At 34.9% G+C, this 14912-nt stretch overlaps 1 protein-coding gene and 1 pseudogene across 1 annotated transcript in view; one reads left to right on the plus strand and one right to left on the minus strand.

The window, feature by feature from the left end:
- The window catches only part of CCDC73 (coiled-coil domain containing 73), a 116435-nt gene that overhangs the window by 41820 nt on the left and 59703 nt on the right, over window positions 1-14912 (plus strand). The window contains exon 6 of the mRNA XM_036086374.2: window positions 7802-7840. Coding sequence (XP_035942267.2) covers window positions 7802-7840 — 39 coding nt within the window. The remainder of the gene's footprint in view (window positions 1-7801; window positions 7841-14912) is intronic.
- LOC118532036 (protein SET-like) lies at window positions 5466-6312 on the minus strand (annotated as a pseudogene).

Raw genomic sequence — 14912 nt, forward strand, 5'->3', positions numbered from 1 at the left:
ATAATATTCCATTTTATATATATATACCACATCTTCTTTACCCATTCATCAGTCAATGGACACTTGGGCTGCTTCCATAGTTTGGCTATTGTAACATAGCTATAAACATAGGGGTGCATATATCCCTTTGAGCTAGTGTTTTTGTATTTTTGGGGTAAATACCCAATAATGTGATTGCTAAATCATAGGGTAGTTCTCTTTTAAATTTTTGAGGAACCTCCATACTGTTTTCCATAGTGGCTGCACCAGTTTGTGTTTCCACCAACAGTGCATGAGTGTTCTCTTTTCTCCACATCCTCCCCAACACTTGTTGTTACTTGTGTTTTTGATTTTAGCTGTTCTCACAGGTGTGAGGTGATATCTCATTGTAGTTTTGATTGGCCTTTCCTTGATAATAGTGATGTTGAGCATCTTTTCATGTGTCTGTTGGCCATCTGTATGACTTCTTTGGAGAAATGTCTTTCATGTCTTCTGCCCATTTTTTAATTGGATTATTTGTTTTGGGGGTGTTGAGTTTTATAAGTTCTTTTTTTTTTTAAGATTTTATTTATTTATTTGAAAGAGACACAGTGAGAGAAGGAACACAAGCAGGGGGAGTGGGAGAGGGAGAAGCAGGCTTCCTGCAGAGCAGGGAGCCCGATGCAGGGCTCCATCCCAGGACCCTGGGATCATGACCTGAGCTGAAGGCAGACGCTTAACAACTGAGCCACCCAGGTGCCCTAAAATTAAAAATTTTAATGGCCGTTCACTAAAAACATGTAAACAATAACAAGGTCTACAAAAGGGAAACTGATAGTTCCTTACTACAGTCCCAAATAATATAAAGCCAGTTAATAGAAAATTAATGGGAAAATAAGGTTTGCTGTAAAGAAATGTATTTTATAGTCAGCTTTTTATAAAATTTTTCATAAAGTGAGGGATAACTATAATAGGAAGACATTTGTACTTTATCTTTGAAATTGTCTTCTATACTTAATAAATTAATTAGTGTCAGTATAGTTTTGTTTCTGTATTGGAAAGATGCTTGTATCTTATACTATAATCCACTTCTATGTAATTTTAGAATGAAAAAAGTCATTATATATAATAGCCTCCATAAAAAGATTTCATGTGAATCTAGTTATATTACTTTCAAATTCTATTTATGTTTCATAGGAATGTAACTATGTTGTAGCTTTTTAAGGTGGGAAATGCTCTAGAGATGTTGATAAAATGTAGCTGTGAATCATGATTCAGAAAGAATTAAATGCAGAGGTGTTAATGTGTGAAGAACAAACAGTGACTTGAAAGAATTTTATAAATTTGCTCTAGATGTATGAGTTTTACCTTTGGCAAATGGTAGCTATGTTAGTGAAGGTTCTTCAGTGAAACAGAATCAATAGTATATACATATAGGAAGAGATTTATTATGAGGGATTGGGTTACCCAACTATGGAAGCAGAGAAGTGCCACAATCTACTTTACTGATTCCACTGCCTCAGATGCTGATGTCACCCAGAAACACCCTCACAGACACACCCAGAAATGTTTAATCTGGGCACCTTTTGTTCCAGTCAAGTAGCCACATAAAATTAAATATTACAGTAGCAAATAATAAATTCAGGATTAGAGTGAAAGTGTTCTGAAGTTTGTTTTCCTCTTTTTTTTTTTCTAGATGACTTCTACCCTTTTACTTTTCTTTTGTCTGTATGCTTCAAAAAATACTCTGATCTAGGGACGCCTGGGTGGCTCAGTCGTTTAAGTGTCTGCCTTCGGCTCAGGTCATGATCCCAGGGTCCTGGGTTGAGCCCCACGTCAGGCTCCCTGCTCGGCGGGAAGCCTGCTTCTCCCTCTCCCCCTCCCCCTCCCCCTGCTTGTGTTCCTGCTCTTGCTATCTCTCTCTGTCAAATAAATAATAAATAAATAAAAAAACTTAAAAAGATACTCTGATCTCATACCATCTCATGTCTTTCAGATGGGATCTATGTGCAAAGGACTTTCAAATATATATCTCCAGCCCCAAATCCCACCTGGATTGACATGAAATTTGATATATTCAAAACCATGAACATGATTTTTTTGTTTTAGAAAATATCCCCCTCCTGAAAACTTCTCTGTCTTTTCTTTCCTCATTAATTATGCTTCCCTTTTTTTCCTGTTGCAAATTTTTCCAGCATTCCCCTCAGAGTATATCCAGAATCTGACCACTTCTCACTATATTTATTATTAAAACTCTAGTCCTCTTTCATTATCCTCTTTCATCCGGATTATGACAATAGCTTATTAAGTGGTTTTCCTGCTTCCACCTGTGTCCCCTGTTAGTGTCAACAGAGTGACCCTTTAAAAAAGCAAGTCAGGGTATGTTATACTTGTGCTTGGAACTTTTCAATGTCTTCCTGTCACAGTCAGTGTAAAAACCTAAATCTATATCATGCATTGCAAGACCGACAATGAATTGCCCCCCTTGCCTCCTACTTTTCTCTGAACTCCTCTATTGCTGTTCTTCCCCTTGCTTGTTCCCTTCCAGCTACATTGGCTTTCTTGTTTTTCTTTTGTGTGTGTGTACACATTTAATTTTATTGTAACAGAGCAACTTGTACACTTTTAATGTTTAAAACTGAGCATCATCTTTCCTTTCCAGAGAAAGAAAAAGAAATTTAAAAATAAACAGGAACAAAATTATGGTAGAGAATGTCAATTCCAAATAAGATCCTACAGGTTCTGCTCATTCTCCCATTGAGTGGCAGGACTCAAGTCATCATTAGGAGAGAATTTTATTTTAAAAGTGTCAACTTAAACTACAGGGTGTCGTTAAACATCACAATTAAACATGCCAAAGGAGAAGACAGTGTTGTCAAAATCCCCACTTAAGCTACCTAAACATCTCAAACTGACCTTTTGCTGACATTCTATAACCCCATTTTTAAAGTTTTTTTTTTTTTAACAACAGACAGTAGACAGATACACGTTGGTAAGTGCTAACTGTCCATATTTACATAGAGACACAGTGTAATCTCTGAGCCCAATATACAGAGAAAGGAGGAAAAGTTAGAATTCTATGCACTACTACACAGGGCTAAGGGAGCAGAAGATTTTTCTTTTTTCCCACAGAGCACAGGGGTCTTGATTCCATAAAATGTTGTTGTGACAGGAAGGGATAAAAATGAATTTGGACAGAAGAAAGAGAAATTAAAGAGTCGATCCCATTTACAAATGCACCCAAAACCATAAGATACCTAGGAATAAATCTAACCAAAGAGGCAAAGAATCTGTACTCAGAAAACTATAAAATACTCATGAAAGAAATTGAGGAAGACACAAAGAAGTGGAAAAATGTTCCATGCTCATGGATTGGAAGAACAAATATTGTGAACATGTCCATGCTACCTAGAGCAGTCTACACATTCAAAGCAATCCCTATCAAAATACCATCCACTTTTTTCAAAGAAATGGAACAAATAATCCTAAAATTTGTGTGGAACCAGAAAAGACCCCGAATAGCCATAGGAATGTTGAAAAAGAAAAGCAAAGCTGGCGGCATCACAATTCTGGACTTCCAGCTCTATTACAAAGCTGTCATCATCAAGACAGTATGGTACTGGCACAAAACAGACACATAGATCAATGGAACAGAATAGAGAGCCCAGAAATGGATCCGCAACTCTATGGTCAACTAATCTTCGACAAAGCAGGAAAGAATGTCCAATGGAAAAAAGACAGTCTGTTCAACAAATGGTGTTGGGAAAATTGGACAGCCACATGCAGAAGAATGAAACTGGACCATTTCCTTACACCACGCACAAAAAGAGACTCAAAATAGTTGTAAGATTTAAATGTGAGACAGGAGTCCATCAAAATCCTAGAGGAGAACGCAGGCAGCAACCTCTTCGACCTCAGCCGCAGCAACTTCTTCCTAGAAACATCGCTAAAGGCAAGGGAAGCAAGAGCAAAAATGAACTATTGGGACTTCATCAAGATAAAAAGCTTTTGCACACCAGAGGAAACAGTCAACAAAACCAAAAGACAACCTACAGAATGGGAGAAGATATTTGCAAATGACATATCAGATAAAGGGCTAGTATCCAAAATCTATAAAGAACTTATCAAACTCAACACCCAAAGAACAAATAATCCAATCAAGAAATGGGCAGAAGACATGAATAGACATTTTTCCAAAGAAGACATCCAAATGGCCAACAGACACATGAAAAAGTGCTCAACATCGCTCGGCATCAGGGAAATCCAAATCAAAACCTCAATGAGATACCACCTCACACCAGTCAGAATGGATAAAATTAACAAGTCAGGAAACGACCGATGTTGGCGGGGATGTGGAGAAAGGGGAACCCTCCTACACTGTTGGTGGGAATGCAAGCTGGTGCAGCCACTCTGGAAAACAGTATGGAGGTTCCTCAAAAAGTTGAAAATAGAGCTACCATACGACCCAGCAATTGCACTACTGGGTATTTACCCCAAAGATACAAATGTAGTGATCTGAAGGGGTACGTGCACCCCAATGTTTATAGCAGCAATGTCCACAATAGCCTAACTATGGAAAGAGCCAAGATGTCCATCGACAGATGAATGGATAAAGAAGATGTGGTGTGTGTGTGTGTGTGTATATATATATATATATATATATATATATATACACATACATACATACATACAATGGAATATTATGCATCCATCAAAAGGAATGAAATCTTGCCATTTGCAACGACGTGGATGGAACAGGAGGGTATTATGCTAAGTGAAATAAGTCAACCAGAGAAAGACATGTATCATATGACCTCACTGATATGAGGAATTCTTAATCTCAGGAAACAAACTGAGGGTTGCTGGAGTGGTGGGGGGTGGGAGGGATGGGGTGGCTGGGTGATAGACATTGGGGAGGGTATGTGCTATGGTGAGCACTGTGAATTGTGTAAGACTGTTGAATCACAGACCTGTACCTCTGAAACATAATACATTATATGTTAAAAAACAGAAGAAGATAGTAGGAAGGGAAAAATGAAGGGGGGGAAATCAGAGGGGGAGATGAACCATGAGAGACTATGGACTCTGAGAAACAAACTGAGGGTTCTAGAGGGGAGGGGGGTGGGGGGATGGGTTAGCCTGGTGATGGGTATTAAAGAGGGCATGTATTGAATGGAGCACTGGGTGTTACACGCAAACAATGAATCATGGAACACTACATCAAAAGCTAATGATGTAATGTATGGTGATTAACATAACATAATAAAATAAAAAAACAGAATGATAAAAAAATGAATTTGGAATAGAAAGGGGGAGAGATTCTTTTCCCAGTGTATTCTACTCAAGGTATTTCCCTCCAAAATAAGTTGAGAACCATGGTATAGAGAGAGAGAAGAGACTTCAAAAAACAGGGCAAATAAGCACAAGACGAGGGGGGAAAAAGACTGCAGCTTGCTCCCAGGGACTAGAGAAAATTCAAAAAGGAAGGTTGGAATCGATCAGTGTTTCATTAGTCATCTTCTCCTTCATCTTCTTTTTCTTCCCCCTCATCATCATCTTCATCTTCTTCACCTTCATCCTCATCTCCTTCATCAATATCTTCCAATCCTTCATCATCATTGTCTTCTTCTCCTTCCCCTTCGTCATCATCCATATCAGGAACCAAGTAGTACTGTAATGGATTTGGCCAAATATCATCTTCGATGACCTCTCCTAACTCATCTGCACCTTCATCAGAATGGTCAGTAAACCAGATGCACAAGCTCTCTGGTTTCTCAGGCTGTCTCTTCCTGCTGGCTTTATCCTGTGTTTGACTTGAACGTCTCGTCAAATCCTTTCCAGATTTCCATTTGATTTCAGTAGACTTTGAAGATGGATCACCACTCTCATGCAGATGAAATTCTTTGGAGAGAACTTTATTTTCAAAGTAAGGGTTTTCATCAAAATAAAAATCTATTCTGTAACCTGATTTAGTATCTTCAAATTATGTCACTTCAACTCTTGTCAAATAATGCAGTGCCTCTTCATCTTCCTTCCAAACAGTACAGATACTTGTGGATCATTGACAAATGTTGTTACCCCCAAATTTGGGATTTTGGCAATCAATTCCAATCTCTTTGAAAAAATGGTTGGTGGAGTTTGTTATATTTCTGTTCTACTTTCAAAATCTCCTCACTGCCTTGTTCATTAAGTCTGTCTATTTCATCTTGTACTTCATCAATATGTTCAATTGCTTCTTGCTGTTTCTCCCTGCAGCAAGTGATGAGAGATCGATGTCACCTCTGGCTTGGGGGCAGGAGGCAGTCTCAGTTTCTTTGTTTGAGGCAGGATCAAAGACTGGTGTTTGGGGGTCATGCTGTGCAGAAAGCCCGTGAAACAAGGGCAGACACATGTCTGCAAGAAGCTCCAGTTACTCTTTCTTGTTGTTCTACAAACACTCCAAATGTTGTCCTACCTTAGGGCCTTTGCAGTTGCTGAAATTGTCTTCCTCAGTCCTATCAAGTCTTGACTCAAGAGATGCCATCTCAGAAAGGATTTTTTTGGGCATCTTATGTAATCTCCTTCCTTGATTTATTTTTCTTTAGTGCTTATCAATATTTAATAGATCATATATTTAAACTTATTTATATTGGTTATTTTCTACAATTCCCAGAGTTTAATCTGGACAGGATTTTTTTGGGTTCAGTATTGTACCCCCATTGTGTATATTAATGCTTTACTTACAGTATGCATTCAATATTTGTTGAAGAAATAAATCACCTATGACCTATTCCACAAAATGAAATAAAATTATCAGCTTATTCAAGGCAGAAGGCTAGATTGATTTCAGAATAGGAAATGTAAAGTAATTATTTTTGCTTAAAATTTAACAAATATAAACAGTTTAAGAAAATGAGCATTCATCCACAGCTGGTTGGAGTTTAACTTGGTCAGCCATTCTAGAGGACTATGTAAGAATTGTTAAAAGTCTATGAAAAGGAACAAATACTAGGAATTCTGCTTCTTGGAATTTATTCTGCTAAAATGAGTAACTATAGTTCTTGGTATAAGCATGTTTATTTCACAGTAGTGTCATAAAACTGCAAACTGGGTAAACCTACAAAAATGAGAGTGATTTGGTAAACTATGGTATTAAGTTAAACAATGGAATACTATGTAACCATTAAAAAGTTGCATTGTAGATTACTTTGTCATAAAAAGGTGCTTGTCATATATTAAGTAAAAATGGGTCACAAAATAGTACATATATTATTATTCCCTCCCCACTGGATCTCTTTTAAAGTATAAATGCATAGAAAAATAACTGGAAGTATCAAAGTATTAATGATTGTTATTTCTGGGTTGTGAGATGGTTTGTTTAAAACTTTTTACCCTATGCTTTTTCATTTTATCAAATTTTCTTCAATGAAGAGCTGATACTAAGTAGCAAACTCTCCTGGACTGCTCTTGCTATTCTGCTTGCTTTATTTTCCTTCGTAGTAGTTGTCACTCTCTAACCTTTGTACTTTTTACCTATATTTTATTGTCTGTCTACCAGTACCCCCACTAGACAGAAAGCTTCTAAAGGTCAGGGATTTGTTTAGTTCAGTGCTGTATCCCAGAGTCCTAAGGAAAGTGACTGGTATATAGTAGGTGCTCCATAAATATGTGTTGAATAATTAGTGAATATATTGTTTTTGTTATACAGAAGAAAGTTATGGTAAATAACATCTTGAAAAAAATGTCCCAAGGAAAAAATAGTGCATAGGAAATAAACACCACATTTTATAGCATACAATTTTAATATCAGGAGGATAACAGATAAGTGCAGAATTATAATGAATTTTCTCTCTGTTTTTTCAAGGTTTCTAAATATTCTTTACAGAAGAAAGTAAGTGAAATGGTAAGGAGATTACAAAATATACACCCACTCCCCAGATTAGCACATAATGTTGTAGTATCTTTTTTTTTTTTATTTTTTTTAAAGATTTTATTTATTTATTTGAGAGAGAGAATGAGATAGAGAGAGCATGAGAGGGGGGAGGGTCAGAGGGAGAAGCAGACTCCCTGCTGAGCAGGGAGCCCGATGTGGGACTCGATCCCGGGACTCCAGGATCATGACCTGAGCCGAAGGCAGTCGCTTAACCAACTGAGCCACCCAGGCACCCCCAATGTTGTAGTATCTTTGTCAATATAAATGTGGCATTTATATTAAAATAAGTTGAAACTGGGTATTAATATTCCCTTTAAAGGACTGAATTACAGTTTCAAGTATAGCTTAAATGAATTTACTTCACAAATTTATTTCTGGATTACATAGTGTTTACATATTACAAAATAAATTTAACCCAGTTCCCATTATTGGTAGAGGGCTTATTTTAATATCAAAGAACAAGGAAATAAGAACAACAAAACCTATTATTTTATTATCTTTTCTAGGTATTTATGCAAACATGTAGTTATTAATGATTGCCTGAAAATTTAAAATAATACGAAGTTGCATTTGAATATGACACTTGGGATATGGTACTCATTCTTTATCATTCAACAAGTGTTTGTTGTGCCTTCCTCTTCTATAGTATATTAAAAACTAATATTTACATTTTTATAGCATAATATGGAATATTTACTTTGATCTTCTCTCTTCCTATCCCTATTTGATTCAGAAGGATTTTTTTCTGTATTTTTGTTTGAGCAGAATTCTCCCATATCCACTTAAATCTTCTGAGGGCTTTTTGGGTGGACTTATGCTATTTCAGTCTTCCTTCTTTGGAGCAGACTGTAAGACAAGTAAAAGTAATTTTTGAGTGAAGTTTATATATTGTATGTATGAGAAGTAAGAAATGAGAGATCACTTCTTATTAAGTACAGAAAAATAAAGTAACTGTTTTGCTTCGTGAAATTGTTTTTGATGTGTTAGAAAATAAAAGAGGCTTAGAAAGATTGCTAAGCTTGATTAAATAAAAGATGTGAAAATTCTGTCGCTGTTCAACTGGAAAGAATAAAGATAATATTGTCAGACTCTTTTAAACTATGATTTTAATTAAGCTGAAAAACTAGATTCTGGTTTAGCTTTAAGTACCATGACATTTGTACTGAAAGTCATCTTCAACGCTACAGTGGTTTTACACAAAATATAGTGAAATTGAATAATGTGCCCTCTGACCTGGGAGATAAGGCTACAAGTTAAAGATCAAAGGCAACATAAAATGTGTTTTATTTTATTCCACTTTAAAATTTCATCAAACAGATACTTACAGTCTTAGAAAAAATGAAAACAAGTTTTCAGTCACGTCTGAGTATTTTGTTAATGTGAATGACAACCTCTTAAAAACCTTCTAAAATGATATTTTATAGTGACAATGTTTTTTCTGACAATTCAAAGCATTAAATTTGGCATTAAAATAATTGTATATATTGATACGTACAATTGATATTTTATACCCATTCTGACAGAATATTAAATGTATTTTAGATAATTGATTTAAGTTTTAAAAATAATCTTTTTTCTAAACATTCTTACATTATTTCTATGTATTTCAAATGACCTTTATTCAAAGTACTATATTCAGTAATTAAGTTAATCTTATTATATTAAAATCATTTTTCTTTTATGTAACTTAATTCTATGGGCAAGACAGGAGACAAAATGGTCACTGTGTCAAGACAGGATTTTGGGAAGCAACTGATTAAGTTAAGTGTCCAAAAAGAAATAATTTTTAAAACAGTATTGAGAAAATTGTAAAGAAGTTCATGATCTCCTCTAGGTGAGCCCTTAATTACTAGTAAATTTCTGTGTTTTGGGAATTCAATAAGCTGATTTTTGTGTAGAGGTGGTAATATGTCTCTAGATAAATTAACACAATTATGAATTGAAGGATTCACCTAGCTCTAAAAGTACCCTAACCTTCTATTGAACAAATAATTACATTCATCATTACCAATAGAAAGAATGCAAAAAAAAAAATAATAAAAATAAACTATAGAAGGGGCGCCTGGGGGGCTCAGTAGTTAAGCATCTGCCTTCGGCTCAGGTTATGATCTCAGGGTCCTGGGATCGAGCCCCACATCGGGCTCCCTGCTCAGCGGGGAGTCTCCTTCTCCCTCTGCCTGCACTCCCCCTACTTGTGCTTGCGAGCTCTCTCTCTGACAAATAAATAAATAAAATCTTTATTAAAAAAACTATAGAACATCAAATTAACTATTATTGTGATTTGGTGATTGATGAAAATCTTTCTTGTTGTGTTCTCATCATTACTGTATCAGGTGACTATGTTTTTAATGAGTAGCTGATAAGACTTAATAAATGAAGTAAAAACATATCCAACCATTTCTTAGTTATGTTTTATTTTTTTGTATATCACTTTCCTCTAAAGCAAAGACTTACAGAAAGATTTATTTTTCTTTATTAAATTAAAGTTTGAATACTGAAGGTTTCATATGATTTAAAATTACCACATTTTTTCCTTTCATAGTAGAACGTTTTTAGAATGAACACTTGTCTGGAAATAATCTTCATAATTATAAATATAATTTGTATCTGTACACACAAACTGTTAGTGTAACTTTAAGTTAGTTTTTTAAGTATTATATACCTTATCTTTGTGACTAAAAAAGGTAAAAATATCTTAAGAAAGATGCCATAGGTTTTTTAAAAAGTGAGTTTTATAACCCCATTGATTTATTTTGGGGTCATAGTGAAAAAATTGAAAGGTAAGTTGCAAAATAGATTTGAAGAATGTATGAAGTTTCTTGAGTTTTATCTTTTTCTCTAAAATTTACTTTAATGAATTAATTATTTTAAGGGAAATTAATTTTATTCCCAAAGGTTTTCAAATTGGTCTCCATAAGGCAATAAGAAGGAAGTGAGCAGCTATACCTTTTATTAGTAAATGTAATTATAAAAAGTTGTGTGTAAATACTATTTTTAAATTATTCCTGTTTTAAATGCCTCGGAGTTTTAATGTAATCTTTGAGACCACACGCACGCGCACACACATGTACCTGTACACTTCCCTCTTAATCATGCAGATGCTGTCTTCTCTTCCTCTACTCTTGTTTTTCATGGATTAAGTTTGTTAAAATTTAAGTTTGTATTTGGAAAGCAATGAATCCTAACATTTTCTGTGGATAAAGTTTTTGCATTTAGTAATAAAATTGTGTAAAAGAAGAAAATAGCTTGAACCAATTCACAGAGGTAAAAAGAACAAAAACAGTACGTCCTTAACTATTTCTTAGTCATCTTAATAAAGTTATCTTTACTATGATATAGTATGTAATATTAAAGTTTTAATAACAACGCTATCGAGTTATTTATATTATTCTTTAAAATGTTCTTGGCTTTCTCAGGCAAGTGATACCAATCTGTTTTTGTTGTTGCTTCCCAAAGAATTTAAGCTATTCGCTGACATGCGATTAGCAGCAAACTTGACAGCTGGCCTCTTCATCTCATTATCAAAACTGAATCAGAGCAGCCAAGTGGGTTCATATATGAACAGCCCCATATGGGCCTGTATGGGCTAATGAGCTATGTGTGCCCATGTAATTTGCAAGTCTTTATAATATCATGGCCATTGAATTGGTTAATGTATTTGAAAATCAGAATTATGATATGCAAACAAATAAAACTTCATTTTAATTGAATTGACTTTGGCTTTAAGCAAAGGATGTTGGAATAATAGAGTATATAACAAATTATTCTAATGTGTATAAAGCTCTATGTATGTAGAGAAAACCAATTAAATCACTTTAATCTTTACTGCAGTTTTAGTTATCAGGATTATTAATCTTTACAGGCATTAACAGCCTATTTACCATTTTTTTAATGGGAGGTTAAAGAAGCCTATATTAATATGTAGTGGACAATATTCTCATAACACTACATAAAAATTGATCAAAGCTGAAAAATTGAAAAATTCCTTGACCACAATGCTATGAAACTAGAAGTCAACCACAAGAAAAAATCTGGAGACCACAAATATATGGAGGTTAAATACCATGGTACTAAACAATGAATGGGTCAACCAGGAAATACAAAAAGAAATAAAAAAGTACATGGGAACAAATGAAAATGAAAACACAACAGCCCAAAAGCTTTGGGTGCAGCAAAAGCAGTTCTAATAGGGAAGTGTCTAGCAATATAGGACTACTAAGAAAAATCGTAAACAACCTAACCTTACACCTAAAGGAACTAGAAAAAGAACAATGACAAAACCTAAAACCAGCAGAATGAAGGAAAAAATAAAGATTAGAGCAGAAATAAATGATCTAGAAACTAAAAAAACATGGTAGAACAGATGAACGAAACCAGGAGCTGGTTCTGTTGATACACCTCTAGCTAGACTTATCAGGAAAAAAAGAGAAAAGACTCAAATAAAATCACAAATGACAGAGGAGAAATAGCAACCAATACCACAGAAATACAAACAATTAGAATATTATGAAAAACTATATGCCAACAAATTGTACAACCTAGAAGAAATGGATAAATTCCTAGAAACATATAACCTACCAAAACTAAAGCAGGAAGAAATAGAAATTTGAACAGAGTGATCACCAGCAAAGAAATTGAATAAGTAATAAAAAAACTCCCAACAAACTAAAGTCCAGCACCAACTGGCTTCACAGGTGAATTCTACCAAACTTTTAAAGAAGAGTTAATAGCTATTCTTCTCACACTATTCCAAAAAATAGAAAAGGAAGGAGAACTTCCAAATTCATTCTGTGAGGCCAGCATTATCCTGATACCAAAACTGGATAAAGACACCACTAAAAAAGAGAACGACTGGCCAGTATCCCTGATGAACATAGATGCAAAATATCCTCAGTAAGTTACTAGCAAACCAAAGTCAACAATACATTAAAAAAATCATTCACCACGATCAAGTGGGATTTATTCCAGGGATACAAGGGTCGTTCAATATTTGCAAATCAATCAACATGATACATCACATCAATAAGAAAGAATAAGGACCATATGATCATTTCAATAGATGCAGAAAAAGCATTTTACAAAGTACAATATCCATTCATGATAAAAAACGCTCTTAACAAAGTAGGTTTAAAGGAAACATACCTCAACATAATAAAAGTCTTATATGAAAAACCCACAGCTAACATCATCCTCAATGGGGAAAAATTGAGAGCTTTTCCCCTGAGGTCAGGAACTAGACAAGGATGTCCATTCTCACCACTTTTATTCAACATAGTACTGGAAGTACTAGCCACAGCAATTAGACAACAAAACGAAATAAAAGGCATCCAAAACGGTAAGGAAGAAGTAAAACTTTGACTATTTGCAGATGACATGATACTCTATAATGAAAACCTGAAAGACTCAGCCAAGAACTACTAGAACTGATAAACTAATTCAGTAAAATCACAGGATACAAAATCAATGTACAGGAATCTGTTGAATTTCTACGCACCAAAAATGAAATAGCAGAAAGAGAAATTAAGAAAGCAATCCCATTTACAATTGCACAAAAAATAATAAGATGCCTAGGAACAAACCTAACCAAAAAGGTGAAGACCTATACTCTGAAAACTATAGAACACAGAATGGAATTGAAGATGACACAAAGAAATAGAAAGACATGTCCTGTTCATGGATTGGAAGAACAAATATTGTTAAAATATCTGTGCTACCCAAAGCAATCTACACATTTAATACAATCCCTATCAAAATACCAACAGCATTTTTCACAGAGCTAGAACCAACAATTCTAAAATCTGTATGGAACCACAAAAGACCATGAATAGCCAAAGCAATTTTGAAAAAGAAAAGCAAATTGCTGGAGGCATCACAATTCTGAACTTCAAGTTATATTACAAAGCTGTAGTAATGAAAGCAGTGTGGTACTGGCATAAAAATAGACACACAGATCAGTGGAACAGAATAGAAAACCCAGAAATAAACCCATGGCTATGTCAATCTTCAACAAAGCAGGAAAGAATATCCAACTGTTGGCAGTCTCTTCAACAAATGGTGTTGGGAAAACCGGACCACTTTCTTACACCATATACAAAGATAAACTTAAAATGGATTAAAGACCTAAATGTGAGACCTGAAACCATAAAAATCCTAGAAGAGACTACAGGCAGTAATGTCTCTGACATCAGCTGTAGCAATATTTTTCTAGATACGTCCTCCAAGGCAAGGGAAATAAAAGCAAAAATAAACTATTGAGACTACATCAAAATAAAAAACTTCCACACAGCAAAGGAAACAATCAACAAAACTAAAAGACAACCTATGGAATAAGAGAAGATATTTGCAAATGACATATCCAATAAAGGGTTAGTTTCTAAAATATATGAAGAGCTTATAAAACTCAACACCCCCAAAACAAATAATCCAATTAAAAAATGGGCAGAAGACACGAAAGACATTTCTCCAAAGAAGTCATACAGGTGGCCAACAGACACATGAAAAGATGCTCAACATCACTCATCATCAGGAAACGCCAATCAAAACCACAATGAGATAGCGCCTCACACCTGTTAGAATGGCTAAAATCAAAAACACAAGAAACAACAAGGGTTGGGGAGGATGTGGAAAAAAGAGAACACTCATGCACTGTTGATGAGGATGCAAACTGGTACAGCCACTGTGGAAAACAGTGTAGAGTTTCCTCAAAAATTAAAAAGAACTGTATGATCCAGCAATCACACTATTGGGTATTTACCCAAAAAATACAAAAACATTAATTCAAAGGGATACATGCACCCCTGTGTTTATAGCAGCATTATTTACAGTAGTCAAGCTATGGAAGCAGCCCGTGTCCATCGATAGATGAATGGATAAAGAAGATGTGAGATATAAAAATATTCCACATAATATGGAATATTATTCAACTATAAAAAAGAATGAAATCTTGCCATTTGCAATGACCTGGATGGAGCTAGAAGGTATAATGCTAAGCAAAATAAGTCAGTCAGAGAAAGACAAATACTGTGTCATCTCACTCATATGT

This window comes from Halichoerus grypus, chromosome 11, assembly GCF_964656455.1.
Source record: "Halichoerus grypus chromosome 11, mHalGry1.hap1.1, whole genome shotgun sequence".
In the NCBI taxonomy this organism is placed as follows: Eukaryota; Metazoa; Chordata; class Mammalia; order Carnivora; family Phocidae; genus Halichoerus; species Halichoerus grypus.